The sequence below is a fragment of the Microtus oregoni genome, unplaced genomic scaffold (assembly GCF_018167655.1).
Source record: "Microtus oregoni isolate MIOR12 unplaced genomic scaffold, Mior012 000002F_ref0000024, whole genome shotgun sequence".
Taxonomy (NCBI): domain Eukaryota; kingdom Metazoa; phylum Chordata; class Mammalia; order Rodentia; family Cricetidae; genus Microtus; species Microtus oregoni.
Window position 1 is genome coordinate 60,278,768 of NW_024543061.1, and position 18,212 is coordinate 60,296,979.

Consider the following 18,212-nt stretch of genomic DNA (forward strand, 5'->3'; position numbering starts at 1 on the left):
CTCCACCCCCTCTCAAAGTTCTTATTATTGCTTCTGTGGTAGTTTGGATGTAATTGGCCCACCTAGTCTCATAGGAAGTGGCACTATTAGGAGGTGTGGCCTTGTTGGAGGAAATGTATCACTCTGGGGGCAGACTTTGAGGTTTCCTATGCTCAGGTGACCGCCAGTGTCTGTCTCAGTCGGCTTCCTATTGCCTACAAGACCATAAGCCTCTCAGCTATTTCTCCCACACCACATCTGCCTGCATGCCGTCATGCTCCCTGTCATGATGATAATAGACTGAACCTCTGAAACTGTAATCCAGCCCCAAATAAGATGTTTTCCTTTATAAGAGTTGCCATGGTCATGGTGTCTCTTCACAGCAATGAAAACCCTAACCAAGACAGCTCCTTTGCTTTTTATTTTTGACTTCCTGTCTGTAAAATGCCATATGTCATAGTGAAGATCTTCTCTGGTCATGTCTGTTTGGGGTTCTAAATGCCTGCTGTGTTTAGGTATCTATTTCTTTCTCTAAATCTGGGGAGGAGCTGTTCTGCTATAATTCATGAAATAAATATATTATCTACACCTTGAGTGTTTAGTCTAAGCTCTTTATTCTGCTGGAGCTTCTTAGGCTTGATGCCTTAAATAGACCCCAGAGTTCTTGGAAGTTGTGATCATGTTCATTTTTATCCTAAGTAATGTTTAAATGCAGGGGTTCATCAACCTTGTCCTGCACCCCTGCTGTTTTTTCTTCTATATATCTATTGCTAATGCTTTCCACTGTGATTTTTTTTAATTCATTAAGTTCTTAGTTTCCAACTTTTCTAATTTCTTTTAAGACCCAATCTCCTCGCTGCCCTTTTCTCTTTCATTCTAATGACTTTCTCATGTTTGTCTTCCCACTTCTCTCTCTAAGTTGCTGTCTTTTTTTATCCAGGTCCCGAACTAAATTAATTTGATGATTCACAGCCCCTTTCAGGTCCCGTTCAGTGTTTATTACTTTATTTGTTGGCAGTTTATTCTGACCATATCCATCCCTCTGTCCTTTCTCCGCCCTCACCGACAAGCTCCCTGTCCCACTTCCCTGGCTCTTTGGGTTTGCTCTGTGATCCTCTGGGTTGATCCAGGGCCACTCATGTGGGGTTAGATGTAAACCTACCCCCTGGCAGATGAGTGACTCTCCAGTGGCTGTCACCGAAGAATTGTCTGCCCCCAGCAGTCACTGGCTGCTGTTGGTCCTCTTCGTGGGACAGGGATAATTGAGCTCTTTACCCTCTGCGAGTGCGTGAGTCCAGTCTTGCTCCACGTGAGAAACCGCAGGTCTACCAGTGCCAACACATAGCGTGTTCTATTTTTTGTTAAGTCTTCAGTTTTATTTTCTAACAAGTTTTCCAACTCTTGCTCTCTTTTGATGAAACTGTGTGTCACACTAGACAACAAACCCACACGCACATTCTTATTGTCAAAAGGGAAACAAAAACCTGCATCTCAGGGAAATTTTACATTTCAGTGAGTTACAAAGCAGCGTGGTGACATTCCAGCCCTGTCAGTGTGGGAACAGCAGCGTTGACTTGGGGGGAAGCCAGGCTGGTGTCGGGAAAGAGCTTGGTGCTCAAGGCCAGCTGGGCTCCTTGCTTCCTCTCTGATATGAGGCAGACACTTGAAGACCGTCAGCTGCCACTGAAGAACTAGACATCAAGAGCTCCAGAGATCACAGTAGGGACGAGAAGAAACCTGAACATATCCTGTACCCCCAATCTCACCCAAGACAGCTGTCTCATTGGTTCCATAATGGCAGGGAAGGCATGTCAGCCAGAACAGGAAATGCCTGCATACAGAAGCAGAGAGGTCTCTATGTGCCCTTAGGTTGGCCCTCCTACCTACTGTTCAGATCTAGCGTCCTTTCTGCCCTTGTTCAGCAGTGTTCTCTTGGGGGAGGAGATGGCCATGTCCTGCTTACAGTTCAGCAGTCGCTTGTTCTCAGAGCCTTGACCATGAACGCCTGTGCGGCCACCACTCTCTGTAAAGAGAAGTATCTTTGACCAAGGCAGGGGTCAGCACTACTGCCTGGATAGAAACATAAATATTTGGTAGGCAGTCTGGGATTGCCATTATCCACCTATCCATGGAGCCTCTATTCAGAATCTTTTTAAACTTGTTTTTAAATCAGCTTATAAAATAGTGTGTCTACATGTGACTTCTGACAGCCTAATTTCGGTTAACGCCATTGTAAACTCACCACATTCTAGAATTGCCTGAGAGGCTTCACGCTGGATTGTCTAGATGAAGTTTTCCCATGGATATGTCAGTGTGTGGTTGTCCTGGTTACCTTATCTGAGGTGGGAACCCCAGCCTAAAAGTGGGACGCACCACCCACTGAGTTTGAATTCCAGGCTCTAAGAGGGAAAGAGAAGGTGGCCTGAGCACCAGGCAGACATGCATTCGCGCGCTCTCTGCTGCAGCTGACTGGGTATAACTAGCTGCTTCAAGTACCTGCCACCCTGAACAACCACGGGCTATGACCTGGCATTGTGAGCCTAACTAAACCCTTCCTTCCCCTGTGGCTTTTGTCTAGGTGTTTTATCACATAAACACAGAGAAACTAGGACACCGTGTTCTGCCCGGGCCGCACCCTTTCCCTGTTTAAACCTGGCCATCCTCCGTATTCCCTCTATTTTCATGTCGTGTGTGCCCTGCCACCTGCACCCTCCTGGGCATCCTTTTAAGTTGGAAGAATTATGTTCTTGCTGCTTCAGTCTTGCTGCTGGCCACGGGTCTGTTTACATTATTTATTTCATCTTGGTTTAATTTTGGTTGGTCATATGCATGTAGGATCTCATCCATTTATTGTAGATTTTCCAGTTGTCTAGAATCTGTGTTTTTAGGGTGTGCTCTGAGGGTGTTCCGAATTCCTCTGGGGTCTGTTGTTGTGTCTCCCCTCCCATCTCGAATTTTATGAATGCGGGATATTCTCTTTAATTCTTTATTTTGGGTAATTTGGCTCAGCTTGTCAGTCCTGTTTCTCTTTCAACGAACCAACCCTTCATTTCATTGGCTCTTTGTGTTGTTTCTGTTGTTGTTCTTTCTGGTTCATTTCATTTCTGTCCTTGTCATAATTATTTCTCCTTATTTACTGCTTTGGGGTTTGGTTTGTTCTATCTTTCTTTATTTATTTCTTTATTTCTGTTTGCTTTGTTTTTCAATGTAACCCTGGTTGTCCTGGAACTCACTCTGTAGACCAGGCTGGCCTCAAACTCACAGAGCTCCACCTGCCTCTGTCTATCTAATACTGGGATTAAAGGTGTGTGCTACCACCACCTGGCTGTTTTTGTTTTTCTAAGTCCTTAAAGTACATCATTATGTTATTTGAGTTCTCTCTGACTTTTTTTTTTTTTTTTTTTGGTTTTTCGAGACAGGGTTTCTCTGTGGTTTTGGAGCCTGTCCTGGAACTAGCTCTTGTAGACCAGGCTGGTCTCGAACTCACAGAGATCCGCCTGCCTCTGCCTCCCGAGTGCTGGGATTAAAGGAGTTCTCTCTGACTTTATGTGGGTACTTTGCTTTTAAGACTTCATTGTGTCCCATAGCTTTCTGTGTGTTTTCCTGTTTATTCCATTTTAGATTTGTTTTTACTTCTTACTTGATTTCTTGAGTGATCTATTCGTCATTCAGCAGTGTGCTGTTTCATATCCATGCATTTGTGTGCTTTCTACAGTTTCTGCTGTTATTGCCATCTAGCTTTACTTCATTGCCATAGGAGCTGTGGGCTTGTCGTGGGGGCTGTGGTCTTGTCGTGGGGGCTGTGGTCTTGTCGTGGGGGCTGTGGTCTTGTCGTGGGGGCTGTGGTCTTGTCGTGGGGGCTGTGGGCTTGTCGTGGGGGCTGTGGGCTTGTCATGGGGGCTGTGGGCTTGTCGTGGGGGCTGTGGTCTTGTCGTGGGGGCTGTGGGCTTGTCGTGGGGGCTGTGGGCTTGTCGTGGGGGCTGTGGGCTTGTCGTGGGGGCTGTGGTCTTGTCGTGCAGGCTGTGGGCTTGCCATAGGGGCTGTGAACTTGTCATAGGGGCTGTGGGCTTGTCGTGGGGGCTGTGGTCTTGTCGTGGGGGCTGTGGTCTTGTCATGGGGGCTGTGGTCTTGTCGTGCAGGCTGTGGGCTTGCCATAGGGGCTGTGAGCTTGTCATAGGGGCTGTGGGCTTGTCGTGGGGGCTGTGGGCTTGTCGTGGGGGCTGTGGGCTTGTCGTGGGGGCTGTGGGCTTGTCGTGGGGGCTGTGGTCTTGTCGTGCAGGCTGTGGGCTTGCCATAGGGGCTGTGAGCTTGTCATAGGGGCTGTGGGCTTGTCGTGGGGGCTGTGGGCTTGTCGTGGGGGCTGTGGGCTTGTCGTGGGGGCTGTGGGCTTGTCGTGGGGGCTGTGGTCTTGTCGTGCAGGCTGTGGGCTTGCCATAGGGGCTGTGAGCTTGTCATAGGGGCTGTGGGCTTGTCGTGGGGGCTGTGGACTTGTCATGGGGGCTGTGGGCTTGTCATGGTAGCTGTAGGCTTGTCGTGGGAGCTGTGGGCTTACTGTAGGGTCAGAACTGCTGACTTTCCTCAGGTTGGCCCTCCAGCTGTGATTTCTGCCCCACCTCCAACCATCCACTCTCCCACCTCCACCTCCCCACCCTACACCCCCGTGAGCACACAACTGAGGCTGAGTCCTGCTGGTGTCTGTCCTTTTGCTTCCTTTGTGGGTTCCTTCTCATTCACTCTTTGGAATAGCATCTATTTTTTTCTAACAGTTTTTCTAAAAGTTAAAGAGGTAGGGTCGGGAGAACAGTGTCCCTCTCTCCTCCGGGAAGATGTGAGTCAAATGTCCACACCCCAGCTCCAGATATTTCCAGCCCCAGTGTCACCTCCCTGTCCTGAAGGAAGCCGAGACTCACGCTGCCTGCAGGGTCCAGCACAGCAGTCAATGGATCATCTGAATTACGTGGATGTTGATTAAAAATGATTAATATGTTGCAAGTGCTGAGCTGGCTGCACAAGCTGGGCAAGCCTGGATCTTAGAGGCTGCAACAAAAGGCCAGTTTGCTGAGCTGTGAGCTGTTTCTGGCCACGAGTGTCCATAAACGGGGTTGAGATGGCTGATGAGTGAGGTCTGCGGAGGGTACAGGGAGATGACCAGAGACCAAGGGTGTGGGTGGAGGGCAGGAGGCCAGCACCACTCTGGCACCTAGCCAGGACCCTTTTCTTTTGCTCTCAGAAGCGGGTTCTGTTCCTGACCAATGACTACTTCTTCACGGACATTAACGACACGCCTTTCAGGTGAGCCAGGGCGGGAGACAGAGCGGAAATGCCACAGGCTCATGAGGGTACTTTAGGGTTTGAGAGCCGATTCGTTCTCACCAATTTAGCAATTCTGTGTTGTTAGCAAAGGATCCTAGTCAGTTAGCATTCAGGAAATGAGCTCTAGATGGGCTTTGCCAGCGTGGCTAAATGTCCAGTTCTGAAGCCCAGCTTTGAGTTTGAATCCCAGCTCCCCCACTTACGGCCTTTGTGGCCTGAGTCAAGGCACGTGACTTCCTCAGATGTCATCTGTGATGTGTGAGTGACGGTGATAGCAGCTGCTTCCGACCGAGCGGAGGTTGACACGACACACTCTACATAGATGGCGGTGTGGGACGGGAGGAAGAGTTCTAAGGTTCCCTCCGTCATTTCCCCGTGCCACTCAGGTTCCCTGCTCTCACCACCCACTAGAATACCTGAGGACGTCTCAAGATTGCTAACGGCTAGGCCCGTGCAAACCAACAGTGTTGGCACTGAGGCAGAGCCCAGGTGCTACACCTCTGAATGCTCCCCAAATTCAAATCTAATGTGCTACCAAGAGATGGGGTTCAGTAGGGAAGGAGCCTCCTCAGAGAATCCTGAGAGCCATAAACATTTCAGGGTCCCTGGAAAATCAAGTACTTCCTTCCTCCTTAAGTATCCAGGGAGCCCCAGAAACCATGGTCTGTGGCATTTCCAGGGCCCTTCCTGGGAAGAATGACTGATAAACTAGCAGTCCCTTCCTGGTTCCCAAGGGGACGACCTATGAGGCCAGTCTAAAGGGGAGAGCTAGAAAGGTGGGCCATTGCCCTGTGTCCAAAGGCTCCTTGAACAAGTAACGAAAACAGATGCAGCAACTGTGCACACAGCCACCCTCTCTTCTCTCTAGCTTGGGAGTGGTGCTGACCAGAGGCCATGGGGAATACGTCCTCCTGGGAAACACGTCTGTGGAGGAAGGTAGGTCACGCCGTGTGCTGACTGTAATGTGATGTGTGGTAGGGGATTCGCTCTCCCAGGTTGCTGAGCAGGGTCAACCCAGGGTGGACTCGGGGTGAGCATTTCCAGCCAGACGAGGTGGCAGAGAAGGGCCTCACCCCGATCCCAGTCCCTGAGCCGACTTAACCTCAGCTGTTTGCCCACGGTCTCTGCCTGTAATTTCCCAAAGCTTCATTGAGCACCTACTTATGTTTGAGCACCGGGATCTCACTCACTCATTCCATCAGCAAGTGTACTAAGTGCACAGTCAGATGGGCTAAGAGCCCAGCGAGGCTCCAGAGCTCACTCGGCAGGCACAACCCACCAGGCTCATCTCTAGCTGGCCACTGTCACAGCCGTGTATGTTAAAATCAAGGAAGACAAAATCACTGCTTTCCAAGCGTTAGCTCCTCGAAGGGAGGCGTTAAGAGGGTGGGGCTTGCAAAACACTGGTATCTAAAGAGGTTTGAGACTGTAGCCCCCAAAGCCAAGAGGTGTGTTCATGAAAACCCTTCCTGCAAAAAGATCTGTAGACCCCAGGCCACAGGTTATGAGCTTGAGTATGGACTTTGTTTTCAGGCCTGCATGACTTGCTTCATCCGGATCTGACCCTGGCCAGTGACTGGTAGGCAAGGATGTAAGGGTGGGAGGGAGAAAAGGGGCGGGGATCTGAGGTAACATGGGTTCCCTGCATTTCTAGGATCTACTGCATCACGGATATCGACCCAGACCACCGGAAACTCAGTCAGTTGGAAGCTGTGGTCCGCTTCCTGACAGGGATGGATCCAGGCCTGGAGTGTGAGTCCCCTAATGCATGCCTCTGAATTTGTCCTCTACGCCCCAGCAGCTCAGGGCTTCCCAGAGGAGGAAAGTGCCATGAACCCATCTCGGGATGGCAAGCGTATCTTGAGGAGAACGAGAAGAGGCCCCAAAGAAACAGGCAGAGCTAGCTGGAGCCGTGAACCGTGGAGGACGTGGGCATTCCAGGAACTAGAGGCCTGCACAGGGCTCCTCGTGTCAGAGGCCAGGACTCTCTTCAGCCCCTTTCAGCCCTCCTGCTTGTCCAGTCTATCCCCACCACCTTAACATGGGCAAAGAGCAGACACTGTCTTCAGGGTCTCAGTTCTGCCAAGCATAGCATTTGGTCAGGCGGTTTCTTCAATCCCTTGGTCTGGAAGGATGTGCCGAGTCTAGGCACTCAGGCCTCTGGCCAGCTCACTCCGCCATGGCCCTCAGCAAGTCCCTACCTCCTCTCCAGTTGTCCAGCTACATGTGTGTTCTCCCCGTGAAAAGACCATCTCCCGAACCAACCTTCCAGGGCATCCGTTTGTCTCCCCATCAGCTAACAAGATTGAAGTGACCATGTGCTTGCACTAGACCTGGGGCAAGGACCGAGATACAGACAACCCAGGCAAAGCCAGGCACTTACAGAAACTGGAAATTTAGGGAAGAAGTCAGATAGTGATCGAGGCTGTTCACATAGGTAATGATACAGTCATGACAGGTGGATGGGGCGCTGAGGAAGGTGTGGAGGGAGGGGAGAGTAGGATTAATAGGGATGAAGACCCCAGGTCTGGGACCTTCTTTGAAGACAAAAAAAGTTGTTGTTTTTTTTTGAAGTCCATGGAGTGGGTTCTACAGTCATGTACATGTAGCCATTGAGTTGAATACTGTAAGTTAGTTTGTTGCGATGTAAATTTCACTTCAATGAAAAGTTAAAACAGTTCTAAGAGAGGGGCGGAGAATGCCACCTAAGTAGAGAGGAGGAAGAGAAGCCAGGCCGGGGAAGCAGCAGACACGGGGGCACTGAGACAGGGCAGCGTAGAGCCAGGTCAGGCCTGCAGCACCCACAGCCACCGGCATGTCCCACATCCAGGAGCAGGGGGGTGGGAGCTGTCACAGCTGGGCTGGATCAAGAGAATATCTAGACTCCCCAGTGTTGAGCTGGCGGGGGCCTTCAGTGACAACCCCCATCTTTTCTGTGGCTGAGAACTTGAAGGCAGAACAAGGAGGGTTGGTATTTTTATGCCCACTCAGATGGCTTGAATAACCAGAGACACCAGCAAAAGTCATCCTTCTCCTGACTTCGATAGGGTGGGGGCTGTGCTGTGGGCATTGTTATTATTATTAGACAGACTAGTCTCAAACCTGCTATGTCGCCAAAGATGAACAACAACTTGTGAGCCTCTACTTTCAAGAGCTGGGAACCTAGGCTTGCACCACAACTGAGCTAGATCCCCAGCTTCTAGAAGCTGTGCACTTCTTGATAGGTTGGGGCTGGGGCAATAGGTGACATGTGGCTAGCTCCTGTGACTTTACCTCCAGGTGACGAGGAGCTGATACGGGAGGTGCTGTTTGATGCAGTGGTGACAGCCCCCATGGAAGCCTACTGGACAGCACTGGCACTCAACATCTCTGAGTATGTACAAGAGGGACCCCGATGAGGACAGGGACACAGGGATATGATGGAATGGGGAAGGGTGAGACTGGCCTTCACACACTGCTGTGAAGCAGGCTCCCATCCCACAACTCCTACCAGCTCCTCACTCTAAAGCATCAGGTACAGCTTCCCCAGGCAAACACCCAGTCCAAGACCTGGGATGAACGTGTTTTCTTGGTTGGTCTCCCACTACCTAAGAAGCTCCCCCAGGGAAGCGCAAGACAGACAAATGGGAAAAAAAGTAACAAACTAAATCTTGCCAGGGCGGTGGTGGTGCAGGCCTTTAATCCCAGCACTCGGGAGGCAGAGGCAGGCGGATCTCTGTGAGTTCGAGGCCAGCCTGATCTACAAAGGGAGTTCCAGGACAGGCTCCAAAGCTACAGAGAAACCCTGTCTCGAAAAACCAAAAAAAAAAAAAAAAAAAAAAAAAAAAAGACAGATAAATGGAGACTTACTTCCAGCTTCGAAGGAAGGCTACCCAACCTGTTTGGCCTCAGTGCTTCCCAGACCCGAGATTTCCCTCATCCTCCCACTGGCTTTGTCTTGGTGGGATTGTATTGCTTGGCTAGACAGAAAAATGAGTACCGTGTATGTGTCTCAAGAGGTAGGCGGCCAGGGTAACATTAACGAGGTAAGGGCTATAGCACTTGTTTCCTAATAGAAAGGTTCAAAATCATAGATGTCAAACCTCCCTAACACTTGAGTTTGCTGCCTCTCCTATATACAAAACAAACTCCTATTTTTAAAGGCGCGTGTGCAATGTGCTCCATTTCTTCTAGAGGGGGGCCAGAGGGGCCAGAGCACAGTGTCCGTGTGCATGTATGCATGTGCATCCGTTTTCCAGGAAGGCTGTTCAGCAAAGGTTCTGAGGGCTTCTCTCCGATTACAAAAATAGGTCGTTGAACTGCATACATTTTTGGTGCAACTTTGAACCATATAAATGTGGGAATACAAATAAACCTAAAATAAAATCGATAGGGCCAGATACTAGCACATAGTGTATTGAGGGGCAAATGTTCTTCACATAGCTTCTACCAAAAATAAATGGTCTGAAGTGGGGGCTAGGAAGATGGCTTGGTAAAGTGTCATGCAAGCATGAGGACCTAAGTTTGGACCCCCAGAACCCACATAAAAAGTCAGGCATAGTACCTTACTTTTGTAACCCCATGCTGATAGGCAGATCCTTAGAGTTATTGGCCATTTGGTGAGCTCCAGGGTCAGCGAGTGACCTTTGTCCATATAAATAAGGTAGAGAGCAACTGAAGAAGACACTCCACACCAACTCTGACCTCAAAGTGCATGCATGTACACATGCACATGTTCCCACAGACACATGTACACACATATAACACACACATAAAATTAAAAGCCAACATGTTGTGGGGGGTTGGAGGCTCTCTTTCCTACTGAAGATGCCAACAAGCACACCCCATCCCCCTCCTACACAAAAAGATCAGAAAGCACTAAGCTCGACAAAAGAACGTACTTCTAGCCAACGAGAAATGAAGAAAGAAAATTGTCTCTGGTTAAAGATGACATGAGCAGGGGGCAAGGTGGGGTGACTCCATGGTAGATCAACTGCGTAGCATGTATGAGGCCCCAGGCTCCATACCTCCAAACCCAGCACCGAAAAGTAAATAGCTATTGTGTATCAGAAAACTTCAAAATAACAGGAAAATCACTATAGCCAATTAGGGAATTTAGTAAAGTGGAATGTTATAATATCAATGTTCAAAAATTAGTAAAACCCGGAGCTGGAGAGATGGATTAGTAGTTAACGGTGCATATTGCTCTTACCGAGGACCTGAGTTTGGTCCTCAGCACCCGTGCTCAGTGACTCACAGCTGCCTGTAACTCCAGCTCCTGGGGATCTGACGCCACCTTCTGGCTTCCATGGGTACTTACGCTCACAGGCATTTACCCACACAGAGACATGTCCATTAAAAATAAAATTTTATTTTAAAAATTAATAATACTTATGCACATAAATAGCCCCTGAAAAAAGATATAATATGAAAAGACTTTAGGCTGGTAAGAAATAAAAATATTGTTCTAGAATTGCCAGAACACATTGAACGCACCATGTGAGAACCCCTCAGACATTGGGCAACATTGGGCTTGTGGCACCAGCCTGTGATTCCAGCTACTCTGAGAGCTGAGGCAGGAGGACTGAAGGCTCCAAGCCTGCCTGGGCTATAGGGTAAGATGTCATCTCAAAAAGTAACGCAGGATTCAGCTCAGTGGCAACAGGCAAGAAGCCCTAGGTTTAATCTTGGGATATGGGGGGGGGTAGAAAAGAACAAAGAAGTAGGCCTGAATACATGGGAAGACTCACAGTATCTCTGAGTGGAAAGACAGATACTATGAGGCTCCTCCTCCCTAGTGTAGACTCCAAGGGCATGCATGCCTTTGGGACTGTCTCTCTGTGTCTAGGTGACTACTTGTAAAGCTCATTAGAACAATCAAGAACAGCCCAATGTCTCAAACCAGAGTGGTCCTACCTAGATGTAAAGACATTATCAAACCTCTGCCCACTCTGAATCATGGTACACAAAAGAACAGCCAGACCCAGGTGGCATATGTGTGGACTTGTGGTGCACCCCGAGGCACTATATCACATTAATGAGGGGAGGCGGGCTTGAAAGCTGAGCTGGTGCCGAGGCCAATGGGACCAGCGCTGTTGGGTGAGTGCACACACCTGGATGAAGTGACTCATTCAAACACACAGGAAAGAAGTTGTATAAGCGCTAACAGATGCTGTGATCCAACTGAGGTGAAATCCGGGCATCAGCAAGCCTTCCTAATGCTGACTCAAAGCTCTGAAGCAATGCAAGAATGAGTGGAAAACTTAACAACCCGGAAATGTCTGTATGAGCCGAGAAGGGATGAGCTGGGGAGCTGTGGCCAGGAGCAGGTGGAGCACACTGCAGCCACAGTGTGGATGACGGGGAGCTTCAGGAGCAGACAAGAAGCAAGAGCCATAAAAAAAAAAAAGGATCAGTCCTTAAATGCGTGCTGACCCAGTTCTGAATAAAAGATTTTTACCACTCAAGATAGCGCCTCTCACCATCCGGTACCACTGAAGCTGGCACTCACTCAGTGTGTGTGCTGTAAGCGGAGACTGACAAAGCTGTGGCTTGAGTTTGGTAATCACACTGCTGGAAAGGATGCTGGTGTGCCTTACCCTGGGATAATAAGGTCGTACTGTTAGTATCGTTAGGAGCTGATGTTTCCAACAAAAGGAAAAAAGAGACGCAAGTTTCAAATATCAAAACTGTTTAAATATAAAAGGTGAAACAATGGGCTGGAGAAATAGCTCAGTGGTTAAGAGCACATCTTACTCCTGCAGAGGACCAGAGTTCAATTCCCAGCACCCACATCAGGCAGCTCACAATTGCATATAATTCCAGCTACAAGAGATCCGATGCCCTCTTCTAGCCTCTGTGGGTATACACAAAAATAAAAATAAATCTTAAAAAAAATGACTGAATTGTAAATGTTCACCTGGGTTCCAGATCTATTTTCTCTTAAAGCCATAAAAAGGAAGTCCCTAGTCTGCCCTGCTGGGGATCACAGTGTCTGGAGCACCCGACTATCACAAGGACTGGCAGTGTTGGTCCTCACTAAAGTGAGTCTGGGGACATCGCTGGCTACAGGACAGGGGCAGGAAATGACCAGGTGAACCAGGAGCACCCTGTCACCCCAGGAAGGGAGAAGCTAGCAAGACCAATGGGACTCAGAGGCCCCTGCAGAAAGCTCATGAGCCAAGGACAGGGTGAGAGCAGAAGGCAGCCGTGGCTGCAATGTGCTACACCCCAAACCCTGCATCCATGAAGAGACTGTGGAAGACAAGACCCATTCATTGGTCCCCTTTGGAGGTGTGAGACACACACTAATTTAAATAAGCAAAAGCATTAACTACTTATTTACCTTGACTCTTCTGTGCAAATTGTTCCTTAGGGTATAGTTTTTTCTGTATAGACGTATTTCCGGTAAAAGCAAAATAAAGAGAAATTTGAAGGGGTGTGCCTGTGAGTATCCCCCAGTCAACAGTGTGTGCTTGCCTGTCAGGACCAAATTGCATGTGAATTAGCTTCATAGCTTTGTGATAAAACAAATACCAGAGACAGCCACCTTGGGAGAATGTTCATTTGGTTTCCAAGTCAGACATGTGTCAGCTGACCCGTAGTTGAAGGGCCTATGCTGAGGGACATATATCATGGCATACTGCGATGCTTATGGGGGTGGAAGGCACCAGGGTCCCAACGCCCCCTTTAGGAACACCTCCTCCCACCATGCCTCACTCCTCAAAGGTGCTACAGCCTCCTGATGGGGCCACCCAGGGAACCAAGCCTTCCATAACTGGGACTTTGAGGGACATCCACCCAAACCATAGAAAGTAAACACTCACAGCTGGATACAGCCAGGCCCAGACAGAGGTCTAAGAGGTAATTTACAAGAAATACAAGGGACAACAAAATAAGGATGCTAAACAATACTTCAGCAATTGACCTGGTCCAGCTGGGTGGTCTGGCGTGTGCAGGAAGTGGTCTGCCAGGAAAGGGAAGCTGGGATGGGAGACCCAGAGCCAGGTTTAAAAGGCTAATGACTGCCACGGGCATGGCGTTTCCTCCAAGTGTGACGATAAACGGTCTAAAGTCACAGAGGCAAGGAGTGTGCCGGTTGATGCATGCACTTAAAGAAATACACTTTAGATGAGGAAATTATATGGTTCATGGGTTGTAACTCAAGACAGGGAATAGGGAGACTGGCTTACTAAGCCACTGAACTGAACAGACCACAGTAAGAACCTAGTTTGCCCAACTGAAACTCACGAGCTACCGGGCTATCTGGTGACACTGGACGTCATGGAGCTTTTGGGGAGGTACGACAGTGACACGGGGGGTGTTTTTTGTTTGTTTTAGTTCCTGATGATATAAATTAAAATAGTTACTGATTAAATACCTAGGAATTTCTTGAGAATATCCCGTTGCTGTAGTGCCGTGGGAAGTCTTGGTTGGTGTTTGTAAAGCTAGGTTATGGGAGAGATCAGTAGACTCTAAGAGCAAATTGGATCGGTGCTTTTTAAAGATGCCGACCCCAGGGTTGACTTAGTGCAGCTAATGCAGGGTATTGGTACCTATAACATTTAAACCCTGAGTAGCCCAGACACCCACCTGCAGAAACCCCATATCTCTAGGTCTTTCTCTTGAGGGACTCCCCAGACTTCTAACCAACTGTGTTACCCCAGGCCTGGTGCTGTACCTGGATGCTGCCAGTGTAGGCCATCCCGTAGCCTCCAGGCTCTAGCGATGCTTTTAGTACTGCCTTATGCCTTCATGGAGCCCAAGTACCACAGACCCAGGTATGAGAAAAGACAGTTTACACATTGTCATTGCTTTGCCTTACAGAGCAACAGAGCCTGGCGTGGATGTGGCCTTTCTGGGAACCCGGGCTGGTCTCCTAAGACAAAGTTTGTTTGTGGGCTCCGAGAAAATCTCTGACAAGTGAGTCCTGGGCACCCTGAGGCTTCTAGCAGGGAGGGGCATGGCACAAGTCTTGAGTCGCCTTGGGGCACGTAGAGCAAAGACGGTCTCATCCTCCAGACCCACAGAACTACTCTAGCAAAGTGCAGATTATGGAAGAACCCTGCTGAGGGGGCCCACATACTGCCCAGTCCTCCACACCACCGCCAGCAGCAGCTGTCTTTTGTCTCTGCATGGAGGCCGGAGCCCAGAAGAGGGCAGGGTAGTGCCACCTGGTGTCCTAAAGCTCAGAAGGCTCAGACACCTGGAGAACAGTGACAGCCGAGCTGATGGGTGACTTCACACACCAGTCTTTCCTCCCACTTGCTCACTGCCCCCCTCACTACATCCCAGTGCAGTCAACAGGGAAGCATCTCTGCCTCTCTCGGGACTCAGTGAAAGTCCACACATGCTGAGCAAGGCTGCAGGCTTTCTAGAAAAACAAATTTGCTTGTTTTCCCCTTCTCCCCTCCTCTTTCTCTTCCCTAATCCCCAGAGAGGTGGGGAGAGGAAAATGGCACCCTCCTAAAAGGGCACCTAAGGATGGGAAGCCATGGCAACACAAACAGGCCGCCCTTGAGTGGTCAAAGACTCTGGGAAGCTGGGAAGACAGCTGCCCGGAGGGCCACAGGTGCCTTGTGCACACCAGCGAACTCCCTTTACCTGGACCATGATGCAGAGGCGACCTGGGGACTCAAGTCTGCTTCCAGAGCTGGCAAGGCACTCACTCACTCAAACGTCAGTCTTCTACCTGTGAATTACCCATAGGTGGCACTTCATCGTGCTGCCCACCCTGCTTCGCCTACCTTCTAGTCAGCGTCTGGACCAGCCTCCTTCTGTAGGCTTGTGTGTGTTCAGGGAAAGCAAACCCATAATTAGCAAGGAAAAGCTTCTCCAAAAGGAGATGAATGTTGCGCATCAAAGCCTTTCGAAGTAACCATGTAGGGCAGTCCATGCTTCTCTACCGCAGGGATCCTCACTCACATCTGCCAGTGAGCCAGACCAAAGGAAATTACCTATACCCAAGGGAGGACGTGTACTTTGTTGGTCACACATCTGTTTCTTCCTGCTCCACTGGCCGGCCTCCCCTGCCACCAGATGTTGCAGTATTTTGCTTCTGGAAGAAGCAGAATCTGCCTGGGGCAATGTGTACTTGGGAGCTGATGGCTCTTTTTTTTTGTTTGTTTGTTTGTTTTTTTTGTTTTTTCGAGACAGGATTTCTCTGTCTGGTGGCTCTTTTCATTCTTTCTTTGTTGAGTGATCGTGAGCTGGGTCTTGCCATGTAGCCAATGTAACTGAGAAGCGGGGACATTCTCCCTCACTCTCAGAGTGCTGGGATAAGGTGCATGCCTATGCTGAGGGTGGAGGTGTTTCCTGTCTGCAACTGGACCAGCACAGAGGGGAGCCTTGGTCTTGGCCCAGCCAAGATGATTGCATATGCCACAGGAAAAAGGGACAAATGTCTTCCGAGATTTGAGGAAGCATTCATCCTATTCTGGCAGGAAGTTCCTGACACCTGAAGACGAAGCCAGTCTTTTTACCATGGACCACTTCCCGCTGTGGTATCGTCAGGCCTCTGAGCAGCCCCCAGGCAGTTTTGTCTTCAATCTCCGCTGGGAAGAGGGACCAGGTAACCTACACCCCTGTGCTCTCCCCAAGAGTGGGAAACAGGGCTGGGATGATACAGAAGAGAGGACGACCCCAGGGCTCCTTCCTGCCTTTCCTCCTGACACTGCAGCTTTGGAGCATGCCTGGTGTTGCACACAGAATGTAGGCCTATGTGTTCTCATCCCCCACCCAGCAGTCAAGCTCCAGCATGGAGGAAAGAGATCTGACCCGAAAGCCAACCAGGTGACTCCTGGCCCACATTCCCAGTGTCAGGTCAGCAGGGTTGATCTTGATCGCCAAGAGGCTTCTGTTTCTAAGGACCCAAGCAGCTTTAAAACTTCCTTTAAAGCTTTCATAGCTGCCCATGTGGTTCTTCCCATATCCACTCCTGTCAGGTTACCAAGAAAGCAGCTCCCAGGACATAGGAGAGACAGGGCCAGCCAGCAGGCCCCCACAGACCCAGGCCACTGGGCAGGGAAGAGAGGTGGAGAGGTGGCACCAAGCTGAGGGCTCCCAGTTCCAGCCCTGGTTACTTTGGAGAACGGCAGGAAAAAAAAACACCAGGATCCTCACTGAGTGTGAGGGAATCAGACCACTGAGAACCCAGGGGCCTAAGGCTCAGTGCAGCCTTACCCTTGGTTACCTTTGAGGAAAGGGCAGCCCAGAGAGGCTGAGGGGCTGATCCAGGGCCCAGGAATCTAAGAAGCAGGAAGTATCTACCAGGATACCAAGAGGGCTGAGCCCAATCCAGAGGGGCTGGGACTTGGACAGTACCTACTTGTGGAATGGATGAATATGGTGGAGGTCAAGGGGGCCCTGGCAGAGATGAGCGCGTTCTCTCTCTCTCTCTCTCTCTCTCTCTCTCTCTCTCTCTCTCTCTCTGTGTGTGTGTGTGTGTGTGTGTGTGTGTGTGTGTGTGCGTGCACGCATGCACACCTAGGGACACACACACACCACAGAGAGCTGCCCTGGAACCGTCAGCTTCAGGAACCCAGACTTTCCAGGGCTCCCCCTCTAGGCTGAAGACAGCAAGGGGGAGTTCCTTCTTATCCACTAAGCCTGTCACTCCACCCTGTGTCGTTCCCTCCACCCACAGGCTGAAGTCTAAAGTGCTTTACAAACATTTCCCTACAAAAACCCCAGGAGATAAGTGCTGTTGATGGCATCTCCTGGGGAGACTTGAAGGCTCAGAGATCTCATTCCGTGATTTGCTCAAGCTTCTCAGCACAGGAGCAGTTTTTACAGCAAGCTAGAGTCAGGTCTGCCTCAGGACACCCTAGATCTGGGGCAGGAGGCAGGAGAGAAAGGAGGTGTTTTCATTCCTGGGACTCACAAAGGAGGTTCTTAAGGCCAAGCAGAAGGTTTTCCCATGGTGTACACCTGAGGCAGAGAGGCAGGTCCTCCCACCATGTGAAGGGTTCCCCTCAGGAGAGACACCCACGGACTCCATAGACGTTCCCTGGGTGAGACCCAGGGCCCACCCAGCCGGGTGACAGGCTGCCTCCTGCCGGCTCTGTCACCAGGACTGCCTGCTGGCTGCTAGGGGGAGCTTTAAGTGTCCACGCAGTAGGAGGGCAGGTGGGTGGGGAATTGAGCTGCCAGGAGAAGAGAAGGAAGCTGGGAACCCAAAAGGGGACTGCTGAGGAGGGAGGCGGGAGCTCGCTCGCTTCCTACGCCTTTGCTCACTCGCCTTTGCTCACTCGCTCAGCCCGAGCACACGCTTAAAGCCACGTGGACACTTCTGGGTCTCCCATCCTCCCCAAAAGAAAGAAAATCATCTCATCTCAACAGGTGTGGGGCTGCTGAGGAGGCGGCCGAGTAGGGCAGCCTCCCGGCGGGTCTGAGGTCTGGGCAGATTGAGTGCTGCCCCCTTGAGGTGTGCCTATGCCACCCGCCAGCACACTACAACCCGCCAGTACCAAGGACCTAGGCCTTCACATTTGTCTCTCCTCTTCCTGGGCTTATTCCCACAGATCCCGGGCTGTGAGACCATTGATCCTAACCTTGAAATTCCCAAGGGCTCCAGAGATTACCTGAGTGTTTTCCACAAGCCTGTGCTAGCCGGAAGGCAGGCTACAGAGCCAAGGCTACAGAGCTGAGGATTCCTGCAGGAGTCCCCACGTTCATGTCTTATGGGTGTTCCCCAAAACAAAGTGAGGGGTCTGGTCTCTGTGTCTACTCTAGTTCCTTTGACTCTGGCATGGTAAATTTCTGGAATCAAGGACAGCTCAAGTGTCGTGAGTTCCCAGAGTCTTGAGACGTGTTGAAGATAGCAAGGTATCAGGGGAACTATAACAACACAGCCAGCGTGTGACCATGCTTGGCCCCATTACAGAGGCTCTGCTCTTCATCAATCTCCAGGAGGCTCTGAGAACTGATTATCACAGGCAGTG

At 50.1% G+C, this 18,212-nt stretch overlaps 1 protein-coding gene across 2 annotated transcripts in view; it reads left to right on the plus strand.

The window, feature by feature from the left end:
* The window catches only part of Cacna2d4 (calcium voltage-gated channel auxiliary subunit alpha2delta 4), a 95,555-nt gene that overhangs the window by 37,864 nt on the left and 39,479 nt on the right, over positions 1 to 18,212 (plus strand). For both annotated transcript variants that reach the window (XM_041678353.1, XM_041678360.1), the window contains 7 exons: positions 5,210 to 5,271; positions 6,161 to 6,228; positions 6,826 to 6,871; positions 6,947 to 7,044; positions 8,572 to 8,665; positions 14,098 to 14,193; positions 15,714 to 15,841. In XM_041678353.1, coding sequence (XP_041534287.1) covers positions 5,210 to 5,271; positions 6,161 to 6,228; positions 6,826 to 6,871; positions 6,947 to 7,044; positions 8,572 to 8,665; positions 14,098 to 14,193; positions 15,714 to 15,841 — 592 coding nt within the window. The remainder of the gene's footprint in view (positions 1 to 5,209; positions 5,272 to 6,160; positions 6,229 to 6,825; positions 6,872 to 6,946; positions 7,045 to 8,571; positions 8,666 to 14,097; positions 14,194 to 15,713; positions 15,842 to 18,212) is intronic.